At 55.4% G+C, this 18,823-nt stretch overlaps 1 protein-coding gene across 11 annotated transcripts in view; it reads right to left on the minus strand.

Annotated features, from left to right (window-relative positions):
- Nucleotides 1-18,823, minus strand: part of JADE2 (jade family PHD finger 2) — a 52,529-nt gene that overhangs the window by 5,819 nt on the left and 27,887 nt on the right. For 10 of the 11 annotated variants that reach the window (XM_045794681.2, XM_045794673.2, XM_045794684.2 and 7 more), the window contains 7 exons: nucleotides 18,229-18,389; nucleotides 17,332-17,543; nucleotides 16,037-16,204; nucleotides 13,991-14,107; nucleotides 12,265-12,729; nucleotides 2,884-3,001; nucleotides 165-293 (listed from right to left, as the gene is read on the minus strand). In XM_045794681.2, the coding sequence (XP_045650637.2) occupies nucleotides 165-293; nucleotides 2,884-3,001; nucleotides 12,265-12,729; nucleotides 13,991-14,107; nucleotides 16,037-16,204; nucleotides 17,332-17,543; nucleotides 18,229-18,389 (1,370 nt within the window). The remainder of the gene's footprint in view (nucleotides 1-164; nucleotides 294-2,883; nucleotides 3,002-12,264; nucleotides 12,730-13,990; nucleotides 14,108-16,036; nucleotides 16,205-17,331; nucleotides 17,544-18,228; nucleotides 18,390-18,823) is intronic. The other variant, XM_087862263.1, reaches the window with a different exon arrangement.

Here is an 18,823-nt window from a genome sequence, read left to right on the forward strand (position 1 = left end):
ACCAGACAGGACTCTGAGATCCTACCTGGTTTCCTTTATGGTGAAAAGGTGTGAGCACCTGGGCACGGTAGGGCCTGGTTAGCCCTTTGGGGTTCCTACTCTGTGCAACGGAGGTGCTGGTAGACCTGGCCATGTCCGCCAGGCCAGTGTGGCCACTCACTCACCCAGCTGCCCCAGGACTGAGTCGGGCCCCGCCTTCACTTTCTCCTTCTTCTCGGGGCTGCCCTTCGGGCCCTCACGGCCTTTCCTTTTTGAGTCGCTCTTCTTGCCCTTTGCTCTCCTCCCAGACCCCTCTGTGCCAGGGAAAGAGAGAGCAGGAGGGAGGCAGTTACCCGGAGAAGTTCAGCCAAAACCAAGATCACTTCGGACCATCCTAGGAGTTCTCGCTCACCTGCTCCTCACCTTCCAGGTCACCTTGCCCTGCTGAGAGGCCCCAGGCTCAGCGCCATGGGCCCCTGGGATAAGTGGGGCTCTTGTGAGTCAGGGACAGCTGGTGGGGACGAGGAGGTGGCAGGTCATTGCCTACTGCTGCCCTTGAGTGGCTTGGGGAGGACACAGGGCCACGAAGAGAGTGGAGGACACCCTGTAGGACCTGGAATGCAGGCTGATCTACATGCCTATAGATTCAGAGGCAGTCCTGGTGGGTGGGAAGAGTGGGGAGGCGAGTGGCCAGGACAGGGCCTTTAATGCCAGGCTGCGAAGCCAGACGGGAGGAGGTGGACAGAACACGGTCAGAGGAGTTGAGAGACATGGGTTCTAGTCAAGTCTCCTGCCTTGGTCTCCTGATCTGCTCTTGAGGCCACACAGTAGATGGCAGACTCAGGGTGCACACCTGGCCCTCATATCCTTCTGGTCCCTGACCACACAGTAGGGAGCCACCGAGAACACTGGAACAGGGGAGGACATCTGCAGGGAGAGGCCCAGCTGCCAGAAATCTCCTAGCTTTTCAGCCAGAGGCTGGCACGCTTCCCAGATAAAGCTTTACGAGGAGGTTGAGGGATATGCAATCTCCCCAGCTCTGCTGCTAATCCCCGGGGCAACCTCAGGCCGGACCTCAGAAGCCTCATCTCTGACGTGGGACCTGTGCCTATACACTTTGGGGAGACACTTCTAAGGTTCTTACTGCCCTCAGGAAAGTCTGAGCTCTTTGAGACCACAAGACCTTGCATGTCTGACCCCAACAACCCCCCAACCTCACTTGAGACATCGTCCTTTTGCCCCAGTGGCTACTAGGCCAGCCTCCTTCCCGTTTCTCAAAAAAGATAGGCTCTCACTTCTAGGAATCCAAATTGTCCTGTGCTCCACCTGGTTCAGCTCACGGCATAAATGTCACTGCCACTTCTCCAGTCCTCTGGCCAGAGAGGCCTCGACAATCTGCTGTTAGCCCGTCCCGTCCCAGGGGCCAAATGTCACAACCCTGAGGGCATCAGCTTTAGGCAGAGGCAAACTTCTTCCCTCCAAATGGCCTTCTCTGAACCAAGGGCTGCCTGGTGCTGCCACTCAGGTCTACGAGCTGCCAAAGTCCCCAGGCTCAATGTGGGGAGAGGGCCCTGGCTCTTGCCCTTGTTTCTGGAATCCTCTACCTAAGGCTACTACACGCCTCGCCACTTTCTGTCACCCTGATTGTGGGGCTCTCCTCTGCAGCCGGACATGTGGCCACAGTGAGGTCCCAGGAAGCCCGATGCATCTCCAGAATCACCACTGCTGTGAAGCCACCTGATACTTCTGTCCCTGCGCTGGCGTCAGCTGCAGCCCCTTGGGAACCACTTTCCTTTACCTTTCCAGATGGTGAGTTCCACAAGGACAGGAACTCTATCCATTCAGTCCATGGCAGTGTGCCCTGCGGTGCCCGGCACAGAGCCTCGCAACTTGTCTACACTCAGTTAATGCTTGCTGAAAACCATCAACAGATAAGAGGGATCCTGGAAAGCTGACCTCTGCATGGACACGACCTGGCCTGAACCAGCACCTGTATTTGGCAGGGCTGGTTTCTTAGGCCAGAGTGGGCTGTGATCCCAAAATGCACAGAAGGCAGCGTGGCCGGGGTGAGGGTGGGGCAGTATCAGGGGCTCAGTCCTTCGTTCCGGGGGCAGCCCAGCAGCTCTGGTTCCCCTCCACTCCAGGCCCAGCCTGACCCAAAGGCTGAATTGGGAGTGGCAGCTCCTGGCTTAAAATCTCTCTCCATCAAGCTACGTGTCATCCAGCATTAGAGCGCCATTTTTTGAGTGTAGCATTGCCCTCCTTACCACGCGCACACTCTGGGAAGGGCCCTGTGTCTGGCAGTATCCACACAACTAACAGACAACAGCGGTGTTGAAGCTTCTTTGCCCTTGATTTCCAGATCTGTTAAGTGCATGTGACGACAAGAGTTTAAGAAGAAAACAGAAAAAAGCTGCTGGTACAGCATCTAAATTCTATCAGATGAGGTCAGAGGAAAAGAACATACAGGTCCCTTTCCCATCTCTGGGGCAGCTGCCTGATTCAGGAACCACATGGAGGCACATGGGTTCAGGGAAGCTCACCAGCTTCCGGCCCTTCCTGCCCAACACCAGCCAAGAGCCACTGTTCACATGCCATCTACTCCTGAACCACAAAGGCCCTGGAGCTACCTAGGTGTTCCCAGTGGACAGAAAGCTCCCTCAGGACAGGACCGATGCCCACATTCCCATCTCTGGCTCTTTGTCAACCAACACACAACTAGGGCCCTGGAAAGTCCCATCCTGGTCTACTAGTTGGTTACGGAGGGTCTGTGAATGGGCCAGCGGCCCCTGGCTCCATGCACATGCCCCACCAGGCCCTGAACACACACCCTCGTTGGGACCCAGCCCCTTCAGAGTGTGCACACTGAGCGGGAGGCTGGCGGTGCGCAGGGAAGGCGTCTACCTCGACACAAGTCCTGTTCAATCAGCTCCATCTGCAGGTGGAATATCTGCTCCTGGAGTTTGCAGATGGCGTGCTTCGTTCTCTCGCGCCTTGTCACCATGTAGCACAGATTTCTAACCTGAGGAGACGAGAGAGGGGTTTTCCACTTTACTCACGGGTGGTCACCCCTGTCCTCCCAGCTCCCGGGGGCCACCGCTGCCTAACCTGCCCAGGACATCTGGGAACCAATTCCCAAGCTCCGAGTGAGTCCTCAGCCCTGAGCCACATTTCTCTGGTCCAAAACACAGGCCAAGCACAGCCTCGATCCTGTGGCCCCCACTGAGCCAGAGTGGGCAGGGAGAGCTCTAGTGAGCTCAGGCTGGTGACTCCACCCGCCTCCTCTTGGCCTTCACTTCCCAGCCCAGTCTGCCATACTGCTCCTCAAGGCCTTTCCAGTGTGGTTGCCCTGCCCTACATATACAGTGCCCCAAGGCTCTCTGGGACCTAGCAAGGTCACCAAGTCCATCTCTCCACCTCCTGTCCAAGGCCTCTTTTTCAAAGACATTCCTCAGCCATAAGAACCATGGCAAACCCAACTCCTGTCCCAAGACACAAATGGCCAAGGGACACAGAGCAGGGACACCTCCAAGAGAACAGCTTCTGACCCAGCCGGGTCCTGCTGCAGCCGAGCCATGACCATGAGCTGCACTAGGACCTGAGCCAAGCCCACACATCCTCTGGCCAAGGCCCCTATTCCACATGGCTATGTCCCCATATGAGACAAAAGTCCTCAGGGGAAAGGGTAGGGGGCCCTCCAACTCCCTTCGGTCAGCTAGGAAGAGCGTCTAGTGCCTGGGAGACCAGCTTGTTTAGCTCATGTGACACAGACCCACTCTGTAGCTGTTCTGCAGGCGCCTGAAGCCTGGGCCATGTTGCTCCCTGTCCACCTGGCACTCCTCCCCAGCGTGTCATCCCCTCACCGCTGCTCTCAGAATGGATCACACCGCTGGGGCCAAGACCAAGCCCCCTCCCTCAAGACATTCCCTTGTTCTGGCATCGTCTTCAGCTCAGGTTGGAGCCTCAAAGCAGGGACAGCTGGCCAGAAGCTCTGAGCTGAAATTCAGGGTCCCACCAGGCTAGTCTCTCTGTCTGCGGTGGGGTTCTATCTTCAAAGCCGAGTGCAGGCTTCGTGTCCTTAAGCTGCCTAGAGGAGACCCATGGGTTCCAAAGCCCCTGCCTATTGTCCTGACCTCCATTTCTCCCGGCCTGGGGGATAGCTGTGATCACACCTCTCTGCAGACATGGCCATCCTCCCCTTCCTTCCTGAGCCTAGTAGTGAAAGGGATTCTAGAATGCCAGGCTCTGCAGAAAGTCTATGCAGCACTCCACACTGCTGTGTGCACCCAGCCTAGACCATGGACGCAGGCCATCCGAGGCCCACACCTCCCTAAGGGGCAGCCGCCTGGCCCGGCCTAAGAGCCCTCGGTTCCTCTCAAATCCTGGACTTCCTCAGGGCCTCGTCGTAACCACACATCCCTGAGCACCAGCTGTGGCTCTGGGAACTCATGTGATGTTGGGCTCTGGGCTCAGCAGAGCGCAGTGCCATCGGCGAGATCCCTTTCTTCTGAGGGCTTCCTGCCTGGCAGGGCAGAGAGAGGCAGAGCAAGTACTGACAGCACCGGGCAGCCCTGACCCAGACCTGGGGTGGTGAGAAGGCTTCCTGCTCAAAGGGGCCATCAGGCCGAGTGCGAGATGATCACACAGCAGGGCACATAGTAGGCCAGATGGGAGAGGCAGAGCGAGGCCTTGTGGCTAGCGTGCCTGGCTTGGCCTGACTGAGCCAGGCTGAGGCGATCTGGGGAGGGACTTGGCTGGGGGCGGGGCGGTGTGGGGTGTAAGTGCTGAGACCCTAGAGTCACCCTTCAGGACCTAGCTCCTCCTCACTTGCCCCCAGAGCCAATCTCTTAGTGTGCCCCATCGGTCCCCGGTGAATGTACCTCGTTCCCATCAGCTCCCTCCACTTTTTTTTTTTTAATTTGACACACAGAGAGAGACAGCCAGCGAGAGAGGGAACACAAGCAGGGGGAGTGGGAGAGAAAGAAGCAGGCTCTCAGCGGAGCAGGAAGCCCGATGCAGGACTTGATCCCAGGACACTGGGATCAGGCCCTGAGCCGAAGGCAGACGTTTAACGACTGAACCAGCCAGGCGCCCCAGCTCCCTCCAATTCTAGTCACCACATCGGTTCCACCTGGACAGGCAGGCATCCTGATCCCTCTGCTATCTCAGACTGTCTTCTTGAAATGTAAATCCCCTTCGCCTTAACACCTCCACTGGTTTCCCTATGGGGATGAACAGTGGCCCCTGGCAAATTTCACGTCCACGTCAACCTCAGATACAATCAGTTAACATGAGGTCATACTGGATATGAATGAGCCCTAAATCTAATGACTGGTATCGCTATAAAAGGCCATGTGAAGATGTATAGGAAGAATGCCATGTGACAACAGAGACAAAGATGGAATCAGGGGTCTACAAGTCAAGAAATGCTAAGTAAGCATTGCTGCCAATCAGAAGCCAGGAGAGAGGCCTGGAACAGATCCTCCCTTAAAGCCTCTAGACAGAATCAACCTGGCCAACATCTTGACCCTGGACTTGTAGCCTCTAGAACTGTAAGAAGACATATTTCTGTTGTTTAAGGCTTTGAGTTTCTAATGCTTTGTTACAGAAGGCCTAGGAAACAAACCCAGCTTCTTTCCTGTGACACTTAAAAAAAAAAAAAAAAAAATCAGAGCCAAGTCCAAAGCCTTGCCCAATCTGACCTCCCACAGGCCCCTCATAGCCCATGTCCCACAGCCTTCCAGGCTCAGCTACACTTCCCTCCAGTCCTGTCCTTTCTGTGTCCAACCTATTTCTGTCTGGGGGCTTGGTATATATATTCAAGGCTCTTCCCAAGGCTGGACCTTAAAAGGCCTTCCCTGTCCACTGCATCCAAGCAGCCCAACATTATTCTCCCTGTATCCAAGTCCGTTTCCCTCCTGGCAGTCACGTGGCCTAGTGTGCGTGGAGAGGGTGGGGATGAAGAGAGGTGGGCAGAGTCATGGATACTTTGGAGACCTCAAAACAAACGAATCAACATGTCCAACCTAAAAAACACATCAGTCAAGGTCTGGCTTTTAAAAACTTTCCCAAACACGTCATTCTCAAACTTTACTCTAACACTAATTTCTAAAGATGAAATGAGGCTCAGAGTTGCAGATGTGCCTCCCAAAGAAACCAATACGTTATCACTTCCTATTAAAATACAGACTTTTTTTGGTCTTTCGTCTGAAACTTTACAAAAAGTTTTCTTAAGGCAAACCCAAATGAATTCCCGACATCAAGATCTCTTGGGTAGCTCGTTAAAAACACAGATTCCCTGGGGCACCTGGGTGGCTCAGTAGGTTAAACATCTGCCTTCCTTCTCTCCATCCCTCCTGGGATGGAGCCCCACCTTGGGCTCCCTGCTGGGCTGGGAGCCTGTTTCACCCTCTCCCTCTGCCTGTAGCTCCCCCTGCTTGTGCACTTCCGCCCCGCCCCCCGTCATGTGGATAAATAAAATCTTCAAAAACAACCCTCCCCCCCCAAAACCCTACAGATTCCCAGTGGGGCGCTTGGGTGGCTCAGTCAGTTAAGTATCTGAATCTTGATCTCACCTCAAGTGTTGCTCTCAGGGTTGTGAGAGCCTACTTAAAAAAACAAACCAACCAACCCACAGATCCCCAGGCTTGGGGGAGTAGTAAAGTCTCTGGGTCCTGTACACATCTGATATAGCACTACACAATCCGAGAATTACTGCCCTTGGCCAGGGGCCTCCAAAGTGAGCTGACAGGCTACTGAGTGAGATAGTTCGTCACAGCATAGGAAGACGACATTAAAACATCTGCCGGTGTGTGTATGTGTATAACATATATATATGTATATATATATACACACATATATATATATATACATATAAAAGATTTTTTTAAAAGATGTTATTTTATTTATTTGACAGAGAGAGCAAGAGAGCACAAGCAGGGGGAACAGTAGAGGGAGAAGCAGCCTCACCAAGCAGGGAACCTGATGCGAGGCTCAACCCCAGGACCCTGGGATCATGACCTGAGCCGAAGGCAGACGCTTAATGACTAAGCCACCCAGGCACCCCTAAAAATTTTATTTTTAAGTGACCTCCACAGCCAGCGTGGGGCTTGAACTCAACCCCAAGATCAAGAGTCGCACCTCTACCGAACAAGCCAGCCAGGCGACTGAGCCTGGCCAGAGTGGGTGTATTTTTTGATCCTGTTAGAAATTCTGATTATGTCTGCTTCATAAAATGCAGTGGTAGATATGAATGGGACATGAAAAATACAACATATTGCAGGTAAATGCTCAATTTTTTTCCTGATAAGGTGCACTACACAATCAGTGGTATCTGGAGGCTCTTGCTATGGAAGATAGGAATGCTTCCTCCCGTGAGAATCCCAACAATGCCAACATACTGTGGTTGATACACTGGTCACAATGTGACCCCTTGCTCCCCCCCTCACCCTGGAACCATCCGCTAATTCTCTAATTTCTCTCAAGACTGTTGGTTCCATAGTTATGGCTACTGAGTGTTGCAGCATTCCTCTTCTGTGACAGCTTTTGGGGACCAAGTGTTGATATCAGCCTAGCAGGTTCCTTACACTGTCGTCATTGTTTTTTCTGATTATATACATAAAAAGTTCTCTTAAAAAAAAACCGGAGTGAGGGGTGCCTGGGTGGCTCAGCCGGTGAAGTGTCTGCCTTTAGCTCAGGTCATGATCTCAGGGTCCTGGGATCGAGCCCCACATTGGGCTCCCTGCTCAGTGGGGAGCCTGCTTCTCCTTCTGCCTCTGCCCCTACCCTCCCCACCTGTTCTCTCTCTCTCTCTCAAATAAATAAATCTTAAAAAAAAAAAATCAGAGTAAAAAAATGAATCAAGTAGCAAAGTCCCCGCAAACTAGGGATTGGTCATAAAAGCAGGCTTTCTATTTTGATGAAGTTGTTGTGGTATCCTCAAGTTTTACAGATGGGGGTGAGGAGAGGGGAGGGGCAAGGAGGGCTCCCGGCAGGTTATCTTGAGCTAGACTGAACTAGTGTTGAGGTATCTGTGGAGACTAGGGAGGTTGTGGAGGGAGCAGGCTTGGACCTGGGTGTGTTGGGCATGAAGATGCTGGAGCTCAGAAGGGAGGTGTGAGCTGGACCAGCCTCCTGATGGGGAGCAAAGCCGTGGAGCAGAGCACCAAGAGGTCAGCCCAAGTGTGGTGAACTGATGATCCCTGGGGCCAAGGAATACTCACAGAGGGAGCAGGAGAACTGGGGTATGAAGGGAGGATGTGGTCAGAGTGTCCACAAGAAATGTATTTTAAGACCAAAGGTATGTCTGACAGTGGCCACCATGGCTGAGAAAGCTAGAGGATGAGGATGAAGAAGTGGCTACTAGATGTAGGGAGATGGAAGCTTTGGGTGGCCCTGGTGGATGGTTCTGGAATATGGCAGGAGCCTGGCCAGAGTAGGAAGCAAGGACATAAGAGCACTGAGGGAGGACAGGAAAGGACAGATGGGAACGGGGGTGGTCAAGGATCCCATGACTAGAGGGACACTGGGAGGGAGGATATGCTCTCTGAGATGGGAGAAGGTGAAACGGAGAGAGACTGAGCAGGCATCAAGGCTGGCTGACAGGAACCTCAGTGGGGTTTACCTGCTGCTCAGCACAATGGGATTGCTACCAGGTGAGGCTGTGCCAGGTATGTGGCCTTCACACAGGGGCAAGGGCCTGGGCAGCAAGCCACATGAGGTGGGGCCAAAGAAAACGGGATGGTGAAGGGTGGGAGCTGGGGGCGGAACGGCGCAGGCAGACAGGAGGCTGTGGGCAAGCAGGGGGATCTGAGGTTGCAGGGTTACTGACGAGGCAGCAGGGAGGAGGGTGAGGTGGTAACCAGGTTTCAGTGGGGTGAGGACACGAATGGGCAGGCAGCGTCCTTGGGATGGGAGATAGAGAGGTTGAGGGGTTGTAGTTCTGACGGCCAAGGCTACCCGGGACAAGGTAGGCTTCGGTGGGAGGCCAACGAGAACACAATCCAGGCACTGAGGACAGAGGAAATGGGGTATGACCAGCTCGATAAGGAAGTGGGTGGGTGGTGAGTGTGGGGGAGGGCAGGCTCTTCTCTGTGGGAGAGTATCACAAATGTGGCCTTGGGGTGATCCCACAGATCTATCCTCAGGGAGGAGGATGTGTGTGTCTGAGAGCTGCCCCCACCCTCCCGAGTCAGGTCATGCTCGAGTAAACTCCTGGTAACCAGATCCAGAGCCACAGGCATTGAGCCCTGCGGAGCCCAGCCGCCAGCTCCGTTGCTAGGGGACACCAGTCGGCGCCGACAGGCTGCTCATCAGCGCTGCAATTTTTGTGTCAGCTGTGAATAACTCTGGGAGCCAGCAGTGGCCGTGCCTTCCTGAGCAGCCTGCTGGGGCCAAGGTCTGTGGCTGAAATTTTAGAACATGTCTTCCAGGCTGACCATAAAATGGGACTTCAGGCTAGTGGTGGCAGCGTGGCCCTGGCTTCTGCTTCTCTCAGCAAAACCCCTGCCTGGATTTGGGGGACACGGCAAAGAGGGAGGATGCCCTGTGATTCCTCCCCAGGTCCTCACCCTGGGCCTACACTCTCAGCCCTCCATGGAGCTCCCTCTCCAAGCCTCCCACTCTTCTAAGAGCCAGACGGCAACAATAACCGTGATGAACAGCAGAGGTCACTGTGCTCCTACCTTCGCTGTGACTCCAAGGTCAGTTGGCTCCTTATTCCCACTTTACAGAAAGGAAACTGAAACTCAGTAGGCAGAGAGCTGGGAAATGCTAAACTGGATGCGAACCCAGGCTGTCCAAGGCTTCTGTCTCAACCTCGACCCTGCCTCCCTGATGGATTCGGCCCAAGCTGGCTGGGTGCCCAGTCAGACGCTGGATCCTTTCGGCCGCTGGCACTGGGCCATGGCCGGGCCACCAACAGTCATGGGTCTTTGCAGAAAGCCTCCCCTGTGGCAGAGCTCTCAGTCCTGCTCACTCACTCAAGCCACCAACGCGTGGCTGTGAAAGGCCCCGAGGCTAGATCCAGAGGGGGTCAGGCTGGCACATTCTCTCCTCCGCCTGCCAGGGCTGCACACGCCCTCGGCTTGCTCTCGGCTGGTGCCTGCCAGTCCAGCTCAGGGGCTGCTGGAGAAGCAGCATTTTGATGGGGCCCTCCCAAGCCTTGAGAAGATGGTCCTGCCTCCTCTTCCAGGAGGATGAGTGGGCTGGTTCACGCCTGACTTTGGAGGGCTCTGTCCCCCTGCCAGAGGAATCTGCATGGCAGCTCTGGTTGCCTGAGAACCTGCTGGCATCCTAGCCCTTGATCTTGGTCCCTGGCCACAGCTGTACCAGCTGACAATGAGGTCGAGAGCTTGGGGGGGACTGATGAAGGGATGCTTTTGCTCAGGAAGTGGACAGAACAGGAGGTTAAGCCAACAGCTCTCCTTAGGACAAGCCCTCCCCCCCATTCAGGTCCAAATTCAAGTCAAACCCTAGAAAACAGACATTCCTCTCAGGCTCCCTGTCACTCATCTTCCAGAGCCCTAGTTCTCTCCTCTGCTCATTAGGGCCAGGAGGAGCTACACTGTCTCTTTTTCCAGGATGATGATTAAATAAGTCACCCCGCACCCTGGCCTCCCTACACTGCCTAGCTGGAGCCAGACCATGCGCCGACCAGCACAGACCCGAGGGAGGTCAGACTTGAGGGGTCACTTGGGAAAGAGCCGGAGTAAAAGCAGGGTGTTTGCAGTGGAGACCCCAAGGATGCAGACTCGGGGGTGGCCCAAGGACAACTCTGGAGGCAGCTCTGGTCTCTGAAAGTACTGCATGTCCTCACGTCCCTGATGCCACTGCCCCATGAGACAGGACGCTGGGCTGCCAGGAAGTGGTGGCTACAATGTGGATGTCCTTGCCCTCTGGCCTGGCTGGAGCCAGGGACATCAGCTGTCCCCTCTCTCCGCCTCCCCCTTCTGACCTGCTGGCAGGCCGGCTGCCAAGCAGTAAGCTCCCTCCCAGGTCAGCGGGTCATAGGAGGAGGCTGACGGAGATCGGGCAAGCCGGGCCCAGTTTCAGCACCTCCACCTCACGTTCCCCGCAACACAACACCTGCCAAGCTGTTCTACCCATTTTAGAGACTTGCCAACAGAGATGGACCTAAGACAAGCAGCTGCCTCAGGTCACACAAAGCCCCCTGAACGTTTCCACCCAGGGCTGTCTCCTAACAAGGCCTGAGGCAAGGGCAAGCATGTGTCTCTGGAACCCTCAGACTGAGTGTCCCAAAGAGGAGAGGCCAGAACAGCACCTGCGGTTTAGAGATCATCCTCTTTCATTCTTGGGTTGCCTCCAACTTGGTGGTAGTACTTTATGCACTGGACATAACACAGTGGGAAAGAGTCAAGTTCGAGGGCGTACCCCACAGAAACTGGAACCTCCTCACTTCTTCTCTGGGGGAGTAGGAGGGACTGGAAGCTTTCGAGGACCGCCCCCCATGCTCTAGAAAAGCAACTCTCACTATCCGCCAACCACCATAGCTCACCCCAAAGCCATGGTGTCTCCTCATCTCACTCAGCTCCCAGAACTACCACTTCAGACCAAGCCAAGACCCCCTGTCTCCTAGCACACAGCTGGGGGGTTAGGGCCACCCATCCACTGTAGGCCCCATTTCCTTCTCCAGGGTGAACGTTTGGAAGCTGCAGCCACAGAGGGACAGTCCTGGCTTAAAACATTCCACAGCTTCCACAAACATCGTGGCCCATGCACTGAGCTTCCTCCTCCTACTCCACACAGGCCACCGGGTCTCCGGCCCACCTGCATGCCCCCATACTCCACGTTAACACCTGTCTTTCCTGCCCTGGCCCAGCACGTGCTTGTTGGGTTGATCCAACTTGCTGTGAGTCCCAGTTTTTCCCTGGCCTCCGATTCCAAGCAGAAGCTCGTGTGCTGGGAACAGGCATGGCCCATGGAGGCCAAATGGGGCCAGAGGCCAGTAGAAGCTGGAAGCCTGGGCTATGCCCCAGCTCTGATGCCCTCTAGCCTCAGGACCCTGGCAAGGCGCCCACCCTTCAGGCCTACAAAAGGGCTGGGACAAGAGGGGCACAAAGATCCAAGGGCTAAATGCTCCCGTTCTGCACAGTATCAGACACCTCCACCCTGTCAGAGAACGGGAGGCCCTCGGCCCCTTGGCCAGAGCGCACCGTCAGAGTCCTGGAGAGCCACGGCTGCTGTGGGGCAGCGTGTGGGGGGCAGAAAGGCTCCCGGGATGCCCACCAGGCATGCTGGCTAAAGGACAGTGGCAGGGGCACTCACCCTCTCCAAGTCCTGCCGCAGGTGTGTGAAGAGCTTGAGGCGGCGGTACAGGACATCCTGCTCCTGCTGGGCCAGGTTGTCCACCTCATCGGTCTTGGGGGTCAGCAGCGGCTGGTTGGCGTTGGCTTTCCTCTTCAGCTTCCAGTACTGGTAGATGAAGTCAACCAGTGCCTCGGCCAGTTCCAGCCGCTCAGCCACCTCGGCCGGCTCCACCAGCTCGTAGAAGTCCTCCTCCAGCTGCTGCAGCCGCTGCTTGCGCACGGTCACCTTCTCCAAGTCCTCGCTGGCCGGGCTGGGCTCCACGGGGTCAGAAGTGGGCTCTCCCCGAGGGCCCCCGTCACTGTGCTCCTGGCAGAACGACTTGAACTTGACCTCATCGTTGTCTGCTAGGATAGTCCGCATTTCCAGGCCATGGTCAAAGGCGCACGTGACGTGGAACGCTGTGACGCAGGAAGGCATGGAACACTGGAGGGAGAGGAGGGGAAGTGTCAGGCATGAGGGGAGCCCTGCTAGGAGGGAAGAGGTTCCACCGAGAATCCAGGCTGCTGGTGAGACCCGACCTAAAATGGCACGGACCCCCAACATTCTGTGGGTATGGAGGGAACTCTAGTAAGTGGGAAGGAAGGGGAAACACTGGGGGAGCCGGAAAGGAAATGGGGTTCATCACCACATATGTCCTGGGGAAATGAACAGTCAGGTGATTTGACAACCTTGGCTTGGGGATAAGTTGCATTACTGTGTGGGCAAAATGACTTTGAAACAAGAGGCATCGAAAGAATGAATCTGGTGATGGATCACTGCCTTGTTTCTGCAACACGATCTAAGATAGGGAGTCATGTGTGTCCTCTGTCTTCTGAGAAGAGGGGCTGGAAGTGGACCCCTTCCTTCTCTTCCCCAGTTGGCAGCGGGGACCAACTCAGGGCCTGCTCCTCTCTCCTAGCCTCGGATGATCGCTGTGGGCAGCTGATAAATGTCTCAGCAATACCTCACCCAAATATTAATGAACATTTATGCTGCACTCACAAAAGTCATTTTTGAAGTCTTAAAAATGGGTGGAGGCACATCTAGTGTTTGCAATGACAACTGTTGCTAGAAAAATGAGGAAGACAAAGAATGACCCCCCACTTTCCAACCCAAAGACCAGCAGCATCACATCATCTGGGTACTTGCTAGAAAAGCAAATTTTCAGCCCATTCCAGATCTTCTGAATCAGGACCTCTGGGGATAAGCCCGGCAATCTGTTTTAACAAGCCCTCCAGGTAATACTGACGCACACCAGAATTTGGGAACCACTGCTGTGGACAGACTGGTACAGCCCTGCCCTATAGGGGGAGGGCCTGTTAGCTCAGCTGGAGGAGAAGTGTTTCCTGCCCCTCCCACATGTTATGTTTGACATCAGAAGTGAGGTCACTGTGTTTATTAACCACACAGACAGTTGCTCCTGGGGGAAAGCCAGGGTCTTTGGCACTGCGACGGTATGGTGAGCCTTTGCTACCAGGGCCTTTACCCCATGCCTAGAGGAGCTAGGGATGAAGAATGCCCCTCACTGGAGGTTCTGAGTCTGGCTGCGGTCCCAGGCCTCCATGCCCCTGTCTGTAGCAACACGAATGGGGTCAGGGGGAGGGTGGTGGTAGCTGCTTGTTTTCCGGAACGTCCCAGACCCACCGCTCTATGTGGCTGAGCCGGCATGAGCTCCCGGGCAGCCACGGGGTGAAGGGCCTCGTACCTGGATGCAGGTGCCTGTGCACTCCTTACAGAGGTTGCAGGACAGAGCCCAGCGGCTGGCTGGGATATGCGAGATCTTGGTGATGGGCTCCATCTTCTCCGGGCACCCAATGCTGACCTGGGCAAGAGACAGGGAGCTGCATCAGGCTTCTCATCCCCAGCTCACCTCTAGGGATCCCCCAAATGGGAGCCGTCTGCTGAAACCAGGCAGCAGGCGAGCTCCTGAGCCCCAAGACCTTCCTGACTATCCCAAGCTGACCAGTGAGTGAGTGCGTTAGTTTGCTCACCTGTGACTAGTCTTGTTTGTGACTGTGTATGAGAGTGCCCATCAGTCTGTGTGACTGAGTGTGTGTGTGTGCCCGTGGCGGTGTGGGCCTTGAGGCAGGGAAGCTTCAGAGTGTGTGTGCATGCAGACGCACGCACCGGTGAGTACATGCAGCATCCCCATGTCTCCGGCACCTGACCCCTTCGTTACTACCACCTTCGAAGTTCTTATTAGAACATGTGTTTATTTAGGGGCGCCTGCGTGGCACAGCGGTTGAGCATCTGCCTTCGGCTCAGGGCGTGATCCCGGCGTTACGGGATCGAGCCCCACGTCAGGCTCTCCACTATGAGCCTGCTTCTTCCTCTCCCACTCCCCCTGCTTGTGTTCCCTCTCTCGCTGGCTGTCTCTATCTCTGTCAAATAAATAAATAAAATCTTTGAAAGAAAAAAAAAAAAAAAAAAGAACATGTGTTTATTTAGTTTCTGTTTCTGGGCAGCAAGTAAAGGCCCCAAGGCAGCACTTCTTCTCCTCTGGGGCCTGCCTGGCCAATGGGGATGTGCTTTTGTTTAGCCCTGCCCATCCCTCCTACGGGGACAAACCAACAGCCACACCTAAGTCTCCTGGGCACAGCCCACCCCTCAGCCCCAGAGGGTGCATCTGCCTGCCCATGCCTGAAGATGGAAGAAGGGTTCCTGTGCAGAGGTCCTGAACCAAAGGGCCCCCATGGTGGAGAAGGGTCCTTGCAGGTTTTGTCTCTGTGGTGCCCAGCCCAGGGTACACTCAGGTAGTCCCAGCTTTCAACAGGCTGCTCTGGGAGCAAGACACCACTGTCAACACAACCACGATCACTACAGAAGCCTACAATGGGGGTCCCTGCAAGAACCTTCAGACTGAAAGCCCACGGAGGGCCACCTGGCTTGCCTGCAGGCACGGGCAGCATCAGAGGGGGGCCACATTCTGAGTTGGGGCACACAGAGGGCCTGGGGCAGAAACTCTGGTGAATGGCAGCATTTCCTATTTCAAATAGAACAGGATGTCCTTCCAGGAGCCCAGCGCCCTGCTGACTCACTAACTCACAGTGGGCCTAGCCTGTCACTCATGGTCCCCCTCCTCAGACCCAGGCCAACCCCTCCATCCCAGCCCACCATCCACTTCTAATTAGCTTTCTGCCTAACTGCCTTCCTTTTTTTTTTTTTTTTTTAAAGATTTTATTTATTATTTATTTGACAGAGAGAGAGAGACAGCCAGCGAGAGAGGGAACGCAAGCAGGGGGAGTGAGAGAAGAAGCAGCAGGCTTCCAGCAGAGGAGCCCGATGCGGGGCTCGATCCAGAACGCTGGGATCATGCCCTGAGCCGAAGGCAGATGCTTAGACTGAGCCACCCAGGCGCCCCTGCCTGACTTCCTTTTAGGTCAGCTGGCTTATTTTTGTTTTAAGCAGGGAGCCTGACTTTGGTTGGAACCACCGCTTGGGTTTGGAAGGACCCACAACATGCTTCCCCCTCTACTCTGCTGCCTGACTTTGCTCAGCTGTCAAACCTACCACCTGGATCCCCCAGGGGCCCATAATCCCACCTACCCATGGAAACCACCACCTGAGTTCTATCTAAGTCCACAGGCAAAGCTGTCTGTGGGTTGTTGCCCCCATTCTTCTCAGGTGCCACGTGCGACATACCCCTTTTTATGGAGGCCTGTCACCTTCTTTCCCAGTGCTCTGCTCCCTGGGCTCTGAGCTCCATGCAGACCCACTTCCCCAGGGCCGCCCCCCGCCCTGATATGCCCACCTCAGGAATCCACAGAGCGCAGCTGACGTGCACCCACTTGGTCCCGCTTCTGGTGGGCTTCAAGGCTCCTCCTCTCTTGGGGCAGAGCAGGCACTTTGGCTGGACACCCAGGGCACACGTCCGGCACAGCCAGCTGCCCGTGGGCACCTTAAGGATCCCATAGCATGCCTGGGGAGAGAGCAGGGCGGTCACCATCGACATCTGGCCAGGAGTCAGCTGCAAATGGCCCCAGCCCCAGCGTGGAGCTACAGAGCCCCACTGTGAGCAGGCTCTGCCAAGGAGGCCTCCACAGGGATTCTAAGGCAAAGACTCCAGTCCTCTGCGGAAGGGCTCAGCTCTGCCCTCTGTTGGGAAGAAAGTCACTTTGGCCAGAGGTTCCTAATAAGTGTTGGACTTCAGAAGTGTCCATGAACTCCTAGAAGTTGGACACAAATTTGGGTCTGTATGCTGCCTGAGGACAAGGCCCTGAGTTTTCTTTTTTCAGAGATTTGTGAAGGGGACTCCTCCTAGTCATCCCTGGGGCTTATGAACCTAAGAGCTACCGGGTATAAAGGATATGAATGAATGAGGAGTATACTGCCTCTGAGCTCCCAGGAGTTATTCCAGCAGCAGTGGCAAGGAGTTGTGTGTGCGCTCAAAGTCAGGGCTAGACTGGGTCCACTGGATTCCAGTCAAGTCTTCTGCAAAGACGGCCCAGAGATTCTCCGAACCTGGGAGGTTTGGGGCCCAAGAATGGGGGGAGGGGCATGTCAGGCAACATGCCTGGTTTATAAGAGTAGTAGTGGTAAATACGTACAGCCTGTACTACACTGTTCTAAGCAAATAACTCCTAGGACATAACTGAATCCTCCCAACAACTTATTTTTATTTAGAATTGAGGAAATAGAGGCCCAGAGAGGTTAAGAAATTACCCAAGGTCACACAGATTGGAAAGGGCAAGGCCACAATTTGAAATCAGGCAGCCTGGCTCCAGGCTTTGCTTTCCTTTATGGCTGTGCGGCTTCTAAGTCCAGGTGGGAGAGGAGGAGTAGGGGGGCAGGGTGTTCAGCAGGGAGAGTCAGGGGAAGGCCCACAGGAAAAGGATGGAAAGACCACCCAAGGGGCATTGACTCAAGCCCTGCAGACAGCGCTGAGCCCTGAGGCACTCACTTCATTCCCTTCCTCGTCCCGTGCCCTGCTTTTCAGGGGCCTGCGGCCGCAGCGCTAGGGCATTCCTATAGCTAGGACCACCAGCTGTTGGTAGCAGCCTGGCCAGGCAGCAGGTGAGGATGGGGTGGGGCTAAGGAGCTGCCCACCTGGTGCACGCAAACGTTGCATTTGTCACAGAAGACCATCTCGTTGCCATCTTCGCCCTCGGGAGAGCGGCACACGTCACAGACGACGTCCTCATCATACTCGATGCCCAAGCCCTCCTGAGTCTCGATGGCCCGCACCATATTCTGGTGGCACAAGGTCTCCAGCTCCTCCAGCACACGCTCTAGCGTCAGCTCGTCCAGCTCTGGCCTCTCTGTGAGGACAGCAGGGGAGGGTGTTAGGAGCCTGGCTTGTCAGGACAGATGTATGGAGGGGTCTCCACTCATCCGCTCTGTGACCTGGGAAAATACATCCACTGTCATGGGCCTCAGCGCCATCATCTGGAAACAGGATGGGCTGGACCATTCAATCTCACAGACCCGTGGGGGCTGGTCCTGGCGTTCTGACTTTAGATGGCCTGCTTGTGACCACACACGTGTGAACATGCAGATAACATGGAAGGATCTCTAGGACGCAGCTGCATGCATAGGGAATCCACTGCCTGAGCTGCGTGTATGGGGGGACCTTCCTAGGACATGTTGGTGGGCTCCAGCCAGGAGGCCCCTACTAATTGACCCTGCACCCCGTGTGTCATCCTCGCCTCACTTTTGCGCTCACTTACTCATCACGTAATAGTCAGGCTTCTGAACAATATCCTCAAGAGCTCTGCGAATGACAGGCTATTGTCGCCCCCACCTGACAGCTACAGAACACGAGGCACAGAGACACCAAATACGTTCTCCGACCAGTAACACAGCAGGGACTTTCTCTCACAGCCATGCGCTGCCAAAGCCCCGTCGTGGCCACGGCCCCTCTGAGGGTGAGGATGCTGGTGTTCAGAAGGAATCTCTGCTGCCTGGCCTGACCCGATCCCACTCTCAGCCTGGAAGATCACCTACCCATCTCCTTGAGCTCCGAGTTGATGAGCTCCAGCCAGTAGGCATCAATCTCGTCCAGGTCATAGCGGCTGCCCCCAGGCCATTCGGGCTGGGAGCCCTCGCCAAGTTCAGAGCTGCTAGGGGACACCTGGGTAGGGGGGCCTTCCAGCGGCGGGAGGATCCTAAAAAATCAAGAGAGGGTATCACGAAAGGAGGGACCCTTAGCCTGCCACCCTCACTGGGTCTGCGGGGCCTTCGGTGAGTTGGCCGGTCCAGCTGAGGAGTGGGTGGACAAGTGAGGTGTGAGACTTTGAGGTCACCTCCTTACACTACCTCGTCCTGCCTGCCCACCCTGCAGACTCAAAGGCCTATGGGTAAGCAGGAGAGGAGACCAAAGGGCAGAGTGTGGGTTGGGAGTGGCTGCTGACCCATTGTCCTGCACATTCCCCAACATCCATCCTGCCCGAGCACACCTCTCCTGGTCCTCCCATGAGGGCATCTGGGCTTAGCTAAATCTCTATCATCTAGATCTGCTCTGCCTGGGGCTACATTGGAGGCAGTCCATGCACTCTCCTGGGCACTGCTCAGTGCCGGCCACTTTGGGACAGCTGGGGTA

Source organism: Ursus americanus, chromosome 5 (genome assembly GCF_024610735.1).
Source record: "Ursus americanus isolate L20-20 chromosome 5, mUrsAme1.1.p, whole genome shotgun sequence".
Lineage (NCBI taxonomy): Eukaryota > Metazoa > Chordata > Mammalia > Carnivora > Ursidae > Ursus > Ursus americanus.